The 18,762-nt window shown below is 43.9% G+C and overlaps 1 protein-coding gene across 1 annotated transcript; it reads left to right on the top strand.

Annotated features, from left to right (window-relative positions):
* The first annotated feature begins 15,586 nt into the window (after positions 1–15,586).
* LOC144500234 (homeobox protein vent1-like) lies at positions 15,587–17,766 on the top strand. The gene is made up of 3 exons (XM_078222912.1): positions 15,587–15,771; positions 16,400–16,697; positions 17,279–17,766. The coding sequence occupies exons 1-3, from the start codon at positions 15,587–15,589 to the stop codon at positions 17,600–17,602; spliced, it is 807 nt and encodes a 268-aa protein (XP_078079038.1). The 3' UTR covers positions 17,603–17,766.
* Positions 17,767–18,762: the final 996 nt, after the last annotated feature.

Genomic DNA, 18,762 nt, shown 5'->3' with positions numbered 1-18,762 from the left:
GTCCCTATCTTTGCATTAACTATCACCATCATTTTGAATAACTCAAGCTTGGAGGGCTTATTGTTACTTGACTGTAGGTAAATATATTTTTAATTGTATTAATGCAGGAAGTTGCGACATGTGGTTAGCTTTCATCCAATGGGAGGCAGCAAATTCAGTGATTATGGTGGGAGAGCAGATTTTTTTAACAGGAGGGATTATTTTTAAGTGATTGTAAAGCCTTTTCAGGTGCAGTATTTTCGTTTCCAAAAGAGCCCTGACCTTTTAGAGATTTAATAAACATTACTGAGATTTATAAATCTACTGTCGAACTAGACAGTCCTGGTTTGTGTTTGAAAACACAGCAACTTCTGATTTTAATACCAAATGTCTCAATTTTAAGTGTTTGTCTCTTTTATAAGACACTAGGATTGGTGTGTCTGCTCACTAACCAAAGAAGGAGTATTGAGTTGTTCGGATCACTGCAAACCCAAGCACATGCAGTGCCTTTAAGGTACATTAAGAATTTCTTCACTTGTCTCCAGTCAATTTCCATGGCAACTGGAGACTCCACTATTGGATTAACCTCTCATATCACTGGTGTGGAAGCACAAGGTATCAGGAAACTGGCAGTTATTCCCCTCAATGAAATAAAATGTGCAGGTTAGGATTGGCCATTCTAAATTGCTCCTTAGTAACTCAATGTGTAGGTTAGGTAGATTAGCCACAGGAAATGTAAAAATAAAAGTTAAAATTTATTTAGTAGTCACAAGTAGACTTACATTAACACTGCAATGAAGTTACTGTGAAAATCCCCTAGTCGCCACACTCTGGCGCCTGTTTGAGTACACTGAGGGAGAATTTAGCACGGCCAATGCGCCTAACCAGCACGTCTTTTGGGCTGTGGGAGGAAACTAGAGGAAACCCACGCAGACATGGGAAGAATGTGCAAACTCCACACAGACAGTGACCAAAGCCGGGAATCGAACCCAGGTCCTTGGTGTTGTGAGGCAGCAGTGCTAATCACTGTGCCACCATGCTGCCCTTATATGTGTGATTACGGAGGTCGGGTGGGAGAGAGGGCCTGGGTAAGACACTCTGGGCGGAAATTTCCCATCCCGCCCGTGGTCCGTGCAAAGGTTCATTGACCTCGGGCAGGATTTTCCGGTCTTGGGGCGAGTGCGGCCAGAAAATCCCGCTGTCAGAAAGTCGGTGCACACTCAATGGGCTGAATGACCTCTTCTGCACTGTCGGGATTCTATGGTTCTATGATAAGTATTCCTCAGAACACATGCTTAATTCATGTTTGTTCATTGAAGAAGTAAATCTCATTCATATTGCAAAGAAAAAGTTGTGAAAAGTAGAATTTCGGACCTTTATAACCCCAGACATTCAGTGACATGGGTGCGGCAGGGCTGTGTTGGCAAAGAACTCAAAAAGCTTAAACAAAATGAATGAATTCGTTTTCACATTGATCAATCCCACCGATAAATGGAAAATAACGTTAGAACCCCGCTTTGTACAATTAGTTACTTTGAACGCTTCTACCCAGAACAACCACTGTAATTAGGTGGGGAAAGTTTGCGACTTCTGACGAAGTGGCTGAATTCGAAAGCAGTGAGTTAGCCAGCCCTCTGTTTAACATCACAGCTACATGTTCGCACTCAGACGGACGCCCAGCAGTCTGGCGCTGAAGTGTTAATATAAATCGTTAGTGTTGTGGTTGTTCCGATCGTTTGACTCTGATCAAAGTCTTGTGGGAAGGGAAAACAGTAAAACTAGCCAAACAAATGCAAATTTGAAGTGTTTACAAATCATTTACAGCGCTGCCGGATTGTTGCTAATCTCTCAGAGCGCCATCGCTGAGATACTAGAAGTTATGGTAAAACCTGATGGCAGCCGATAGGCGTGACCACTGGTTTGTTTGAAGATACAATCGCTGTCAGAACAGGGCCAATCGCAATTTTACACATTTCAACAAAAAGTCCTGATTGATTACCACAACCTGAACGGTATGTTCCCCTTGGGTATTGGATCTGTAACATACCCCCAAATATATGAGGGACCTGCTGAGATTTTCCAGCATTTTCTGCTTTTGTTTCAGATTCCAGCATCCGCAGTATTTTGCTTTTATCCAAATATATGTAATCCTTCACAATTCTGAACTTCTGAATTCGCTTCTGACTTTTAATTTACTAAAGATCCTTCGGAAAAGGGTTTGGCTTTTTGATTTGATTTCAATTTGATTTATTATTGTCAGATGTATTAGTATGCAGAGAAAAGTATTGTTTCTTGTGCGCTATACTGACAAAACATACCGTTCATAGAGAAGGAAAAGAGACGGTGCAGAATGAAGTGACTACCTCGCATTAAGTTGATGTTTCTCTACACCCTAGCTATGACTGTAACACTACATTCTGCACACTCTCCTTTCCTTCTCTATGAACAGTATGTTTGTCTGTATAGCGTGCAAGAAAGTTATTTTCTTGACTGTGTTAACACATGTGAGAATAATAAATCAAATCAAATCAAATCAAAAAGTGTTACAGTCTTAGTTAGGGTGTAGAGAAAGATCAACTTAATGCGAGGTAGGTCCATTCAAAAGTCTGATGGCAGCTGGGAAGAAGCTCTTCTTGAGTCGGTTGGTACGTGACCTCAGATTTTTGTATCTTTTTCCTGACAGAAGGTGGAAGAGAGTATGTCCGAGGTGCCCATTCTGCTTTAGTCAACAGATAGTTCAGTCAATACCTAGAATTATTGGTTTTCTTCTTAGTCCAGCAATGCGTGGAACATTGCTTCAGTTGAAGGTGGTTTAGTTGAGGTTACTATCCTGAGGAACTCCTGCAGCAATGTCCATGGACTGAGATGATTGGCCTCAAACAAACACAACCATCTTTCTTTGTGCTGGCTATGTTTCCAACCAGTGATGTTCCCCACCCCCCCAACTCCCCACTGAATTTGGTTTTGCTAGGACTCATTGATGGCACATTGTCCATGTTTGGACCAAGGTTGTAATAAGGTCTGGGGTGAGTGACCCTGCTGGAACCCAAAAGGAGCATGGATGGGGTTATTGCAGAATCAGTTTCACTTAATAGCAGCATCGACAACACTTTCCATCACTTACTGATGATCAAGAGTAGACTCTCAGTGTGATATTTGGCTAGAGATTGGTGTGCATGCCTGGGAACAGCCCGTAGAGCACAGAATCCTGTGTCACGGAACTGCTCGGGATGATTCTCTACAAAAACCACCTCATCTCTATCCAGACCTTCTTTGTAAATACACCTTCCACAAGGAGGTGGACAATGGACTCTTCCCCACTACAGTCACCTCGAAGACAATGTGCAGATAGAGTGAGAGTCAGGGCATGTATAATGGGGGGGGAAGGGGAGGGGGGTCTTTCTCACCACCAGACAAGCTATGTCTGAAAGTTCTGGTGATGAGGCATTCTGTCAAATGACCTTGACAGTCTGCCTGATGGATTTGTGGTCAAAGGTGTTCCTCTGCATCGATTTTTTCCACGAGGGACAGATGGTATGGAATAGTCCAACTACTTGCAGCATTTCGCGACAGCATGACCAGACCCATCCTTTGCAACACCAGCAACCTCAGCATGTAGTGAGTGACACTTTTCAACAGCTGTTGCTGGAAGATCATCAACTCGGTGAAAGATGCTCTTCGGTCAACCTGAAACTTGTTGGTCTTCCAGTCCAAAGAGTTGCCCTGACCGAGTGTTGCAGACTGGTACATTCCGAAGCACAGGAGTACGTGCTGAGGGACACTCTCAAGCTTTTGGGCAGCTGCTGCAGAGATGCAATGGGGAAAGGTCACTGTCTGAAGTTTTTCAGCCACAGTGAACCAAGGGAAAGGGAATTGTATAGAACCCTTTTGGGCTGTATATCTCACAATGAATATATACAGTGAATATTACATGTAGCACAATCGTATTGAAGCACCTCAGAGAGCAACTTGATCTGTGTAGAAAACCTGAATATTTTGGAGCGGCATGATGGCACAGTGGTTAGTACTGCTGCCCCATAGCACCAAGGACCCAGGTTCAATTCTAGCCTTGGGTCAATGTCTGTGTGGAGTCTGCATGTTCTCCCCATGTCTGCATGGGTTCCCTCCGGGTGCTCTGCTTTCCTTCCACAGTCTGAAGATGCGCAGGTTAGGTTGATTGGCCATTCTAAATTGACCCTAGTGTCAGATGGATTAGCAGGGTAAATGTGTGGGGTTACAGGAATAGGGCCTGGGTGGAATTGTGGTCAATACAGACTCAATGGGCTGAATGGCCTCCTTCTGTACTGTAGGGATTCTATGAAATTATTGTACTTGATGTGATATTTTGTAATGTTCTTTCTGATATTTTACGAATAAAGTATATTTTTGAAAAAAAAAGTTGACTAGATTGGATCTAGCTTACTTTTTGTAGACAGGACACATCTGGGCAATTTTCTACATTGTTGGGTAGATGCCAGTGTTGTAGGTCAAGGAGGAAATATTGAGTTATTCACTTTAAATCTGAGATTGATAGATTCCTATTAACCAATGGATGTGGGGAAAAGGGAGTTATATGAGGTGAGATCTCAGATCTGTCATGATCTAACTGAATATTGGAACAGGCTAGAGGGGTTCAATTAACTATTCCTGTACTGTGTGCCTATTCGGTCCATGGGTTAATTATTGGGACTCCCACGGTTGCATGTTTTTTAACAGAATTATTTTACCAATTGCATTGCAATTTTACACTGATAATCGGTACGACCGGGGAACACAGTGGTTGAACAATTGAGACGCTGGCGAAGTGGATCAGTTACCAATACAAGCTGGAACATGTTTCCTCTCCATCATTACGGCTACTTCAAGCTGTGATCAATGGAGACAAGAGGCTGCCCCCAGCTGGAGAGGGTGGGAGGCAAACTCGGATCTATCGCAGGCTTTGAAATGAAGAGAGCGTTTGTTCAGACCGGCTGAGAATTTGCATGTCTGAAGAGGCATCAAAGGAAAGATAATGAGCAAATAGCGGGGGCCAGTTTGAACTAATTAAAGACATCAATGAAATACTGGGAATCGGTAAATCTGCTAATCGGTGGCGCCATAAGGTCTGTGTGTGTCCATTGTATTGAAGACTTCTACCTGGGCAGTCCGCACATCCCGGAAACTTTCTCCCGATGTCAGCCATTCTCATTCCGCTTCTCTTTTGAGTTGCACTTCGAATGCCAATACTCTCTATTTCTGCCATGTTTTGTAGTCACAAACAATAGCAAGAGGGACTTATAAACTTCTTTAAAATGACGACTGTGTAGCTTGCTCCATCCCGGGATTTTCCCAATCGTATATCATTAGAACATAGAACATAGAACATTACAGCGCAGAACAGGCCCTTCGGCCCACGATGTTGCACCGACCAGTTAAAAAAAAACTGTGACCCTCCAACCTAAACCAATTTCTTTTCGTCCATGAACCTATCTACGGATCTCTTAAACGCCCCCAAACTAGGCGCATTTACTACTGATGCTGGCAGGGCATTCCAATCCCTCACCACCCTCTGGGTAAAGAACCTACCCCTGACATCGGTTCTATAACTACCCCCCCTCAATTTAAAGCCATGCCCCCTCGTGCTGGATTTCTCCATCAGAGGAAAAAGGCTATCACTATCCACCCTATCTAAACCTCTAATCATCTTATATGTTTCAATAAGATCCCCTCTTAGCCGCCGCCTTTCCAGCGAAAACAATCCCAAATCCCTCAGCCTCTCCTCATAGGATCTCCCCTCCATACCAGGCAACATCCTGGTAAACCTCCTCTGCACCCTCTCCAAAGCCTCCACATCCTTCCTGTAATGTGGGGACCAGAACTGCACACAATACTCCAAGTGCGGCCGCACCAGAGTTGTGTACAGTTGCAACATAACGCTACGACTCCTAAATTCAATCCCCCTACCAATAAACGCCAAGACACCATATGCCTTCTTAACAACCTTATCTACTTGATTCCCAACTTTCAGGGATCTATGCACACATATACCTAGATCCCTCTGCTCCTCCACACTATTCAAAGTCCTCCCGTTAGCCCTATACTCAACACATCTGTTATTCCTACCAAAGTGAATTACCTCACACTTCTCCGCATTAAACTCCATCCGCCACCTCTCGGCCCAACTTTGCAACCTGTCTAAGTCTTCCTGCAAACTACGACACCCTTCCTCACTGTCTACCACACCACCGACTTTGGTGTCATCAGCAAATTTGCTAATCCACCCAACTATACCCTCATCCAGATCATTAATAAATATTACAAACAGCAGTGGCCCCAAAACAGATCCCTGAGGTACACCACTTGTAACCGCACTCCATGATGAATATTTACTATCAACCACCACCCTCTGTTTCCTATCCGCTAGCCAATTCCTGATCCAATTTCCTAGATCACCCCCAATCCCATACATCTGCATTTTCTGCAGAAGCCTACCATGGTGAACCTTATCAAACGCCTTACTAAAATCCATATATACCACGTCCACTGCCCTGCCCCCATCCACCTCCTTGGTCACTTTCTCAAAAAAATCATTGTATTGTCATTGGTTCCCATTCGGCTGGAGCCCCGCAGAAATGGAGATCTCAAAATGTTGTAACAGACTGAACATGAAACAATGAACTAGCCTGGGAGTGAACGGTGAAATCACACTTGGAACAGACCTGCCAAGTTCTTGTTAAAAGTTGTTGGGAATTAAAGAGAAACAAAAAACATAGAAACTAGAAGCAGGAGTAGGCCATTCGGCCCTTCGAGCCTGCTCCTCCATTCATTTTTTAAAAAAGTATTTATTTATTCGTCACAATTAAGGCTTACATTAACACTGCAATGAAGTTACTGTGAAATTCCCCTCGTCACCACACTCCGGTGTCTGTTCAGATCAATGCACCTGACCAGCACGTCTTTCAGGATGTGGGAGGAAACTGGAGCACCCGGAGGAAACCCAAGCAGGAACGGGGAGAACATGCAAACTCCACACAGTGACCCAAGCCGCAAATCGAACTTGGGACCCTGGCGCTGTGAGGCAGCAGTGCTAACCACTGTGCCAACCACTGTGCCACCGTGCCACCCATTTTGATCATGGCTGATCATCGAATTCAATCCTGATTCCTCTCCACCATATCCCTTGATCCCTTTGGCCCCCAAGAGCTATATCTAATTTCTTCATGAAATCACACAAGAAACCTTCAGTATATTTAATCTGAATCGGTTTCACTGCCGTAAACTTGATTTTACACAATGGAAGTTTCCAGAGAGTTAAGTGTATTAAGGTTTACCCCAGGACTCATCAGGGATATATCATAGAAATCATAGAAATCATAGAAACCCTACAGTGCAGAAGGAGGCCATTCGGCCCATCGAGTCTGCACCGACCACAATCCCACCCAGGCCCTACCCCCACATATTTACCCGCTAATCCACGCATCCCAGGACTCTAAGGGGCAATTTTTAACCTGGCCAATCAACCTAACCCGCACATCTTTGGACTGTGGGAGGAAACCGGAGCACCCGGAGTAAACCCACGCAGACACGAGGAGAATGTGCAAACTCCACACAGACAGTGACCCGAGCCGGGAATCGAACCCGGGACCCTGGAGCTGTGAAGCAGCAGTGCTAACCACTGTGCTACCGTGCCGCAAGATTTCCAAAATCATTTAGAACCATAAAATCTGAACCATAGGCCGAATGGCCTCTTTCTGCACTATAGGGACACTATGATTCTAAGAATCCCCACAGTGCAATAGAGCAGCAAAGAGTGTGCGGCAGATTGTCCTAAAACTAGTCCCCTTTGTGACAATAGCCCAGTGGGAATAACATGGAGAACTTCAAACAAATGGAAGGTTGTTGTATTTGAAGCATACCTGAGTGCAACTTGTTCTAAGTAGAGAACTTGAGGAGTGACTAAATTGGTTAGGATTATATTCATTAGAACATAGAACATAGAAAAGCTACAGCACAAACAGGCCCTTCGGTCCACAAGTTGCGCCGAACAATGTCCTTACCTTCTAGGCTCATCTATAACCCTCTATCTTACTAACCTCCATGAACCTATCCAAAAGTCTCTTGAAAGACTCAATCGAATCCGCTTCCACCACCACTACCAGCAGCTGATTCCACGCACCCACCATCCTCTGAGTGAAAAACTTACCCCTAACATCTCCTCTATACCTACTACCCAGCATCCTAAACCTGTGGCCTCTCGTGACAACCATTTCACCTCTGGGTAAAAGCCTCTGAGAATCCACTCTATCAATACCTCTCAACATCTTATGCACCTCTATCAGGTCACCTCTCATCCTTCGCCTCTCCAAGGAGAATAGACCTAGCTCTCTCAACCTATCCTCATAAGGCATACCACTTAATCCCGGCAACATCCTCGTAAATCTCCTCTGCACCCGTTCTATGGCTTCCATATCCTTTCTGTAATGAGGCGACCAGAACTGGGCACAGTACTCCAGGTAGGGTCTGACGAGGGTCCTATACAGCTGCAGCATTATCTCCCGATTTCTAAACTCAGTTCCTCTATTGATGAAGGCCAGTATTCCATACGCCTTCTTAACCACAGCCTCTACCTGCAACGCCGCTTTGAGCGTCCTGTGAACCTGGACCCCAAGATCCCTCTGTTCTTCCACACTGCCAAGCGTTTTGCCCTTAATATTATATTCTTCCATCCTATTCGACCTGCCAAAATGAACCACCACACACTTATCTGGGTTGAAGTCTGGGGTGGCATGGTAGCACAGTGGTTAGCACTGCTGCTTCACAGCTCCAGGGACCTGGGTTCGATTCCCGGCTTGGATCACTGTCTGTGTGGAGTTTGCACATTCTCCTCGTGTCTGCATGGGTTTCCTCCGGGTGCTCTGGTTTCCTCCCACAGTCCAAAGATGTGCGGGTTAGGTTGATTGGCCATGCTAAAATTGCCCTTAGTGTCCTGAGATGTGTAGGCTAGAGGGATTAGTGGGTAAATATGTAGGGATATGGGGGTAGGGCCTGGGTGGGATTGTGGTCAGTGCAGACTAGATGGGCCGAATGGCCTCTTTCTGTACTGTAGGGATTCTAAGTCCATCTGCCACTTCTCCGCCCAGTGTTGCATCTTATCTATGTTTGGGTAAATATCTACCTCATTAGAGGTAGAAGAATGAGTTATAGAGGTTTACAGCATGAAAACAGGCCCTTCGGCCCAACTTGTCCTTTTTTAAAAAACTCCTAAGATAATCCCAATTTGGCCCATATCCCTCTATACCCATCATAGCCATGTAACTATCTAAATGCTTTTTAAAAGACAAAATTGTACCCGCCTCTACTACTACCTCTGGCAGCTTGTTCCAGACACTCACCACCCTCTGTGTGAAAAAATTGCCCCTCTGGGCACTTTTGTATCTCTCCCCTCTCACCTTAAACCTATGCCCTCTCGTTTTAGACTCCCCTATCTTTGGGAAAAGATATTGACTATCTACCTTGTCTATGCCCCTCATTATTTTATAGACCTCTATAAGATCACCCCTCAGCCTCCTACGCTCCAGAGAAAAAAGTCCCAGTCTATCCAGCCTTTCCTTACAACTCAATCCATCAAGTCCTGGTAGCATCCGAGTAAATCTTTTCTGCACTCTTTCTAGTTTAATAATATCCTTTCTATAATAGAGTGACCAGAATTGCACACAGTATTCCAAGTGTCGCCGTACCAATGTCTTGTACAACTCCAACAAGACATTCCAACTCCTGTATTCAATGTGAGAGGGGAGCTCATAGAAACTTATAAATTCTAACAGGGTTAGACAGGGTAAATTCAGAAAGAATGTTCCTGATGATGGGGGAGTTCAGAGCTAGAGGTCATAGTTTGAGGATAATGGGTAAACCTTTTAGAACTGAGATGAAGAGAAATTTCTTCACCCAGAAGGTGGTGAATGTGTGGAATTCACTACCACAAAATGTAATTCAGGCCAAAACGTTGTCTGAGTTCAAGAAAAAAATAGATATAGCTATTAGGGTAAAGGGATTAAGGGATATTGGGGGGGGGGGGGGGGGGGGGATATCAGGATATTGAATTCAAATTTTTAAGTTATTTATCAGTGTCACAAGTGAGCTTACATTAACACTGCAATGAACATGCCCCTGTCTACATCAATGGGGACGAAGTAGAAAGGGTCGAGAGCTTCAAGTTTTTAGGTGTCCAGATCACCAACAACCTGTCCTGGTCCCCCATGCTGACACTATAGTTAAGAAAGCCCACCAATGCCTCTACTTTCTCAGAAGACTAAGGAAATTTGGCATGTCAGCTACCACTTTCACCAACTTTTACAGATGCACCATAGAAAGCATTCTTTCCGGTTGTATCACAGCTTGGTATGGCTCCTGCTCTGCCCAAGACCGCAAGGAACTACAAAAGGTTGCGAATGTAGCCCAATCCATCAGGCAAACCAGCCTCTCATCCATTGACTCTGTCTACACTTCCCACTGCCTCAGCAAAGCAGCCAGCATAATTAAGGACCCCACGCACCCTAAATATTCTCTCTTCCACCATCTTCAGTCAGGAAAAGGATACAAAAATCTGAGGTCACATACCAACCGACTCAAGAACAGCTTCTTCCCTGCTGCTGTCAGACTTTTGAATGGACTTATCTTGCATTAAGTTGATCTTTCCCTACACCCTAGCTATGACTGTAACACTACATTCTGCACTCTCTCATTTCCTTCTCTATGAATGGTATGCTTTGTCTGTATAGCGCACAAGAAACAATACTTTTCACTGTATGTTAATACATGTGACAATAATAAATCAAATCAAATCAATGAAGTTGCTGTGAAAATCCCCCAATGATCAGCCATGATCATTATGAATGGTGGAGCAGGCTCAAAGGGCTGAATGGCCTACTCCTGCTTCTGGTCTCTGTGTTTCCATGTTAGACAACCTTTAAAATAATTTTGCAACATTTGTAAGGACTATTGTAAAATGTCTGAAACATTTCCTTTACTGTATTGAAGCATCTGTGTTACTTGTTATATGTAAAGAACCTGAATGTTATCGCTTTTTTGTGTGATGGCCATTTTGGAATGATTGTAATGTTCTTGCGGATTTCTTGTGAATTAATTATAATTGGGGGATCGGGGCAGAGAGAGAGAAAGGTTGTGAACACGACGCACTTCTGGACAGAGTTTGCAAGCGCACTCTGCAGTGTGGTGGAGTGGCCTCATCCCTCCGTTTAAACTGATATCATAACTGACTGGAGAGGTGACAGGCTCACTGTTCATAGTGTGAGCCACACTATAGGTTTCAATGCAAATTATAAGTGCTTCCCAAATGAGTTTAATCGATATACAATTGTCCCCTTGCCTCACGCCATTGAACACACGTGTGGCACAGCGAGCACTGCTGATGATCAGGACTTTTCATATATCTAAATGACTCAAGTTTACATATTCTGCATGGAGATTGATGCATGCTTGGCTTGACGAGGCATTGGATTGCTAGGAAACACATCCATTGAAAATTGCAATAGCAAAAAGATCTGGGGAACCGTTCCAACCGGAACATGGGTCGAATATGTTTATCTTCTGGACAAGGGCCACTCCCAGAGAAGTCACACAGACGGCCAACACTCATGGCGAGAATTGGATGTTCTTAATTTAACTGCAACAAATTTTACAAATCCATCTGTTTTTAATAGTTTAACCATTTTTTGCCATAAATCTCACTTCTAACATTTGCACTAAATTGCTTCTCAACGGGCAATTGGGATTAGCTTAGGAGTTTTAAAAATAAATAAGGGCGGCATGGACAAGTTGGGCGGAAGGGCCTATTTCCATGCCGTAAACCTCTATGACTCTAACACAGAGCATTAATATATTCGCCCAATACAATAAAACTATCTGCATCTCTATAGCGTTACCGAATGGAACACCCTCAAGCATTTAACAGCAGAGTTATAAAAGAACATTTGACATCAACCCGCAAAGGAAATATTAAGGCAGATGACCAAATATTTGACAAAGGGTCATCTGGACTCGAAACGTCAGCTCTTTTCTCTCCTTACAGATGCTACCAGACCTACTGAGATTTTCCAGCATTTTCTCTTTTGACCAAATATTTGGCCCACGTGGCAGGTTAGAAGCAGCATTTTAAAGGAGGAAGCTGAGGTGGAGGGTATGGGGAGGGTTAGGGAGAGATTCTAGTGTTTGGGAGCTGCCACCACTAGCTGAGTGACTCAAATCAAGGCTGGCCAATAAGCTTCTGGCCTTTTGGCTATGATCCAGAGTAGATGTTTGATCCTACACTTGATAGAAATCAATGAGGTTACACTGAGGCTTCATTTGAAGCAATTTTTAAAAACAGCATCTAGGCCTTTTGGCTAAGTTGAAGCTCAGATCAAGCACTGGAGGGGGTGTAATGCCTGCTTCTATCAGCTTGAATCTTGTTGATGGATCCCAAGACAGGAAACGTGGGGCCAGTCTTGTTAGCTTGGATCTGTAATGTGTCTCTTGTAGGGGCTTTGATTGGAACAATTTGGTTTTTTGATTGGAAATAAAAAATAATCAATAAACCAGAAATCTAGAAGAACGGATTTCCTGTAGGATCATCAGGTTGGGGTAGATCACAGAGATAGGGAGGAGTGAGGCCATGGACCGACTTGAAAGCAAGGATGAGAATTTTAAAATCGGGTTTTTGCTTAGCCAGGAACCAATGTAGGTCACAAATGCTGGAAAATCTTAACAGGTCTTGACAGCATCTATGGAGAGACAATAGAAGGTCAGTGAATACAAAGGGCATGATTAAACAGTACTTGGTGCAAATTAGGATTAGGCAGTGGTTTCAGATGATTTATGGAGAATAGTGGATGGGCGATTAGTCAGGAATGCATTGGAGTAGTTAAATCTAGAGGTAACAGATGTATGGGTGAGGATTTCAACAGCAGATGAACTGAAGCAAGGGAGGCGTTAGATGATGTTACAGAGGTGAAATTAGACAATTATAATAATATGGCTATGTGGTCACAAGATCATCACAGGCCAATGTGTAACAATTTACACTTAAATTACACCTTTACTAAAGGTGCTTAACAGAAGTGTTATAAGACAGAATTGGACACAGAGTCAAAGTTGAAGATGTTAAGAAGGACCAACAGAAGTTTGATTAGTTAGATGTGTTTTAAATGGGTCTGAAATGAGTTGAGGCAAGTGGAGAGGCAGGGTAAGGTAGGAAGAGAATTCCAGAGAATAGGATGGCTGAAGGTTTGACCAGTAATGATTATTTTATTCTGGGTGCTCCGGTTTCCTCCCACAGTCCAAATATGTGTCGTTTAGGTTGATTGGCCATGCTAAACTGACCCTTAGTGCCAGGGAGGTTAGCAGGGGAAATACATGGGGTTACGGGGATAGGGCCTGGGTGCGATTATTGTTGGCGCAGGCTCAATGGGCTGAATGGCCTCCTGCTGCACTGTAAGGATTCTGTGATTCAAACTGGAATTTTTAAATAGGCAAAAACCAAAATTGAGCTGGTTCTTTTTGGACCATTGTTTTTATTCAGCCTGTAAACTTGCAAGAAAATTCACAGTGGAATTGATCAAACCAGTATGTCATAAAATGTAGGTTTACTATTGAAAAATAAGAAATAACAATGACCTATATACAGTGTCCATCCATTAGGACCAATAAAATATAGCTTTTGAAATATAACATTGAGAACTAAATGCTGAGAAATGAAGCAATGGTCACAGAAACATCAGTAGGAAAGCTCCTTTGAGTGGATGATCCATTCCAATCCAATATGCTGGCATCAAACAGAAATCAATTGAAATGTCATGTCAGCAATTGACTAGAACTTCAGACACAATCCCTGGAGATACGGTAGTTACAGACCAGTAGTCATAGAATCATACAGTGCAGAAGGAGACCATTTGGCCCATCAAGCCTGCACTGACCACAATCCCACCGAGGCCCTATCCCTGTAACCCCATGCATTGACCCTAGCTAGTCCCTCTGACACTAGGGGTCAACTTTAGCATGGCCAATCCACCTAACCTGAACATCTTTGGACTGTGGGAGGAAAACGGAGCACCCGGAGGAAACCCATGTAGACACGGGGAGAACGTGCAGACTCCGCACAGACAGTGACCCAAGCCAGGAATTGAACCCAGTCCCTGGCGCTGTGAGACAGCAGTGCTAACCACTGTGTCACCTTGCTGCCCCATGTGTAAATGAAGAAAATAATTATAAAGGGACTGAAACTTTAAAGGCTGCTCATTCACCCTGGCTAAATTCATCATCCAAAAATGTTATTTTCATCAAATGTCCAAAGATGTGCGCGCTAGGTTGATTGGCCATGCTAAAATTGCCCCTTAGTGTCCTGAGATGCGTAGGGTAGAGGGATTAGCGGGTAAATATGTAGGGATATGGGGATAGGGCCTGGGTGGGATTGTGGTCGGCGCAGACTCGATGGGCCAAATGGCCTCTTTCTGCACTGTAGGGTTTCTATGATTTCTATTCTATGATAAAGTGACATTTTGCTAAACGGATAAGGCACAGTTCAAGTGTAACATTCTGGTGTTATATAATACTATAATTATATGAATAATTAAATGAAATGTTCTGTTTTTATTCCTGATTTCCAACATCCGCAGTATTTTGCTTCTATATAATGCTTGTCAGTGTAACTAATGTGTATATCCAGAAAAAGTTGTTGAACATTATATCGAGGCAAACACTGGAACATTATTGGACCGATCTTAAATTAAGAAACATGGTTAGCTTTATTGATATCTACAGATGCCTCGGATAACAATTACTTAAAGAGCATGCGAATAATGCTTTAATATCGCTCTGATTTGATTTGATTTATTGTCACATGTACTGAGATACAGTGAAAAGTACTGTATTTGTGAAAAATGTATTAACTGGTGTAAAAAAAACAATGCTGACTAACTGGGGAAGAGTCAAGATTCGGTTTAAAACATCCCTGCCAATGCTCAGTGATGTGTTAAAATTAGATTTAATTGAACCAAAACTGAGCTGGTTAAACTGAACAGACGGGGATTTCTCCAGGATTATACAAGTCTGGATGTGACTATGTTGCCGCAGTCTATCCCATTTTAATAGGGCTTTTTTTAAAGTGCGGGACTGAAAGCGTTGGCTGAAGTTTCGTTTGCCTGGCCGATTATACATCCCTAGAAGACGGCGGAAGCACTTTGCAAATTGCTGAGAGCCATTCTAAAAGAAAACGATACGTGTTTAGCGTGTATAAATATATATCCTTTCATTATTTATCATGCCTATTTACGAAACAGCACGGATCCCTCAGATGTGTCATTTTATGTCCCATTTGGAAAGGCCAGTGAGAAGGGCCGTAGACTTGCTGGAGCCAGCATTCGCGGATTTGCCGGATACCCGAGCACATTAATGATTTCCTAAATTACAGCCAATTGTTTGGCATTGTCTGCCCGTTATCTTTCCTTTGAAGTCTCTTCACACATGGAAATCTCCGCGGAGGGGAAAAGCCACATAAATTAAAGAGCTGGTCGCAGCCCAGAAGGGTCAGCGAGTGGGAGGGGAGGAAGAGGAAAGTCAGAAGCGCCTTGCAGAGATGGTCAGAGGGGACTTTTCCATTGAGTGGCTCGCCCAGAGCAGCCGCGATGGCTTGTCGCGGAGAAACTCCCCGACGGAGGACATCCCCTGTGTGTCTCCCTTTCCCAGCCTCTACCCCAACCCGGAGATCACCCACCAGAGACCCACAGCCACTGGAGACGCCACAACCCAAACAAAGAGACGGTCAGTGCCTTGGATGGGGGTCTGTGACCCAGAAGAAGTTTTGCAGGCTGCTACAGACTGTAAGTACAATTTGATTTGATTTATTACTGTCACATATATTGGGGTACAGTGAAACGTATTTCTTGCGCGCTGTACAGACAATGCATACTATACTTAGAGTACATAGGGGAGAAGGAAAGGAGACCGTGCAGAATGTAGTGTTAGTCTAGGGTGTAGAGAAAGATAAACTTAATATAAGATTTTGATTTGATTTATTATTGTCATATGTATTAACATACAGTGAAAAGTATTTTCTTGTGCGCTGTACAAAGCATACCATTCATAGAGAAGGAAAGCAGAGAGTGCAGAATGTAGTGTTACAGTCATAGTTAGGGTGTAGAGAAAGATTAACTTAGCGCGAAGTAGGTCCACTCAGAAGTCTGATGGCAGCAGGGAAGAAACTGTTATTGATTCGGTTGGTACCTGACCTCAAGACTTTTGTATCTTTTTCCCGACAGAAGAAGGTGGAAGAGAGAATGTCTGGGGTGAGGGGGATCCTTACTTGTCCTTAATTATGCTGGCTACTTTTCCGAGGCAGCAGGAAGTGTAGACAGTCAATGGACTCACTGAAAGTTTTGCTGCTTTGCAGATTGCTGTCACCCAATTCACTCACCTCTCTTTTGTTCCCCCTCCACACACACACAGTGCCCACCAGTCGTGAGGAGTGCTGGGGCTCGGAGAGTGATTCTGGCCGCTCGGATGATTCAGCCCAGGAGAGGGAGAGGAGTGTGGAATCGGAGACAGACTGTGACGCCCCTCGCCGTGTCCGTACTGCCTTCACCGCCCAGCAGATCCACAAGCTGGAGAGAAAGTTTAAGCGGCATACCTACTTGGGGGCGGCCGAGAGATCGAAGCTGGCAGCCCTGCTCCATCTGTCTGAGACCCAGGTAAGTTCTGGATTTGATTTATTATTGTCACATGTATTGGGGAGACCGTGAAAAGTATTGTTAGTCTGGGGGAACCTCTGCTGCTAAGCAATTCTCAAAACCTGTACTTTTGACAACCTGTCAGCCTTTCTTTAATCTAAATAAAAGGATGGGGCCATTTTGGGCAGCACAGTGGCACAGTGGTTAGCACTGCTGCTGGGTTCAATTCCGGCCTCAGGTCACTGTCTCTGGAGTTTCCATATTCTCCCCGTGTCTGTGTGGGTTTCCTCTGGGTGCTCCAGTTTCCTCCCACACTTCAAAGATATGTGGGTTCGGTTAATGGTTAGATTGTTATGTGGCTATACTAAATTGACCCCAGTGTCAGAGGGATTAGCGGGGCAAATATGTGGGGTTATGGGAATAGGGCCTGGGTGGGATTGTGGTCGGTGCAGACTTGATGGGCCAAATGGCCTCCTTCTGCACTGTAGGGATTCTACTCTATGATTTCAAATCTTAGCTTGCAGGGCTAGAGACATGTGGGATGTGCAAGTTGTTACTGCGATTGGCATTTTTAAAGTGGATGTTTTTTCCTTCTCCTCTAGGTAAAGACATGGTTTCAGAACCGCAGGATGAAGCTCAAACGCCAGCTGCAAGACCTGTGCTCGGTTTCCTTTGCTGCCCCTGCTCTGCTGACCAACCCAGTGCCCATGAGAGAGCCCCTCCTGCCCCCCTGCTCGCTTGCTGGATATTACCTGAATGACCGGGGGATCCTCCAGACTGCCAGCAGTCCCCACCGCCTCCCCCAAGCCACCTACCCGCAGCCTGTCCCCATTTCGAGTGTGGAGCAAAGCCTCTCCGGTTATCAGCCCTACCTTTACCCGCTAATATTGAATCCTTCTCCAGGCGGACTCTACATCTGTTCCTGAACTGTGGCAGGATTACAAAACCCAGGACTTTGGGGAGACTTTGGGCGATATTGTGCAATACCAGTAGTGAGGGGGGGAAAAATAAAACTGAAAAGTACTCATTTTATTTAATACACTATTTAATTTTTCTACATTATTTTGATAATAAAATTGGCAGTTCTTTTTAAAAAAACTTCATTTCTGGACTGTGCTATATTTCCAGATGTTGCAGATCACAAAACATCTTAATGCAGCTTTTTACTCTCTGTACCAGGAAGTGGAGCAGTTCCAAGTTTGGAACAAATGGGGTCTCAAATTATCTCAAATTGGGTTAAAGCTCCACTCCAGGATTGACACAATCTTCAATACAGCTTTGAAAGAAGGTTTCATTGTCTAAAGGTACCCTTCTTGTGGCTGTCAAGGTGGAAGCTCTGGGCCCACCGAAATACTTGGAAGATCGAGTTCTGGTGCCCAGGACAACATTCCACCCTCAAAACAGATTGGGCTAATTATGGTATGGAGTTATGCATCCATTTTATGTGAATTTTGAAAACCATGCATGTAGGTCAAATAATCAAAGCATGATTTTGTGTCCTTAAAGGCAAGGATAGATAAATTTTTGAACAGAAAAGGAATTGAGGGTTATGGTGTGCGGGTGGGTAAGTGGAGCTGAGTTCACAAAAAGATCAGCCATGATCTTATTGAATGGCAGAGCAGCTTGAAGTGCCAGATGGCCTACTCCTGCTCCTAGTTCTTATGTCCTGTACAATTTGATTGGTATGGGTTAATGGACAATAGTGACATCTTATTAGTTGCCTGTTCTTTACTTTAGTACAATTTAAGTAGGTGGAAAAATTAGTGACACGGCTCATTTTGTGAAAATCATAACTAAGAATTAAATATATCTGTACTAGCTGGATCAACCTTCACTTTCAAACAAATTATGAAGCACAGATCCGATCTGCCCAGTACTAGTTACTAGATTCTGGCCAGGGTAAGCAGTACGCATCAAATCCTCCAAACATAATTGTAATACAAGTGAATTTCTGCGTTACAAACAGTGTCTAGACTGATGGCGCCAGGTTGTTGTATGTTGACAAAAGTGCCATCCAAGCTTCACAAATCTTGCTTTGCTTTTCTCTCTCAAGCTGGCAATGTTTATGAGGAACTCCCTGTCTCCG

This window comes from Mustelus asterias, chromosome 11 (genome assembly GCF_964213995.1).
Source record: "Mustelus asterias chromosome 11, sMusAst1.hap1.1, whole genome shotgun sequence".
NCBI lineage: Eukaryota > Metazoa > Chordata > Chondrichthyes > Carcharhiniformes > Triakidae > Mustelus > Mustelus asterias.
Note: the sequence above shows the minus strand (reverse complement) of the source record. Positions and strands in the feature narration are given on the sequence as shown.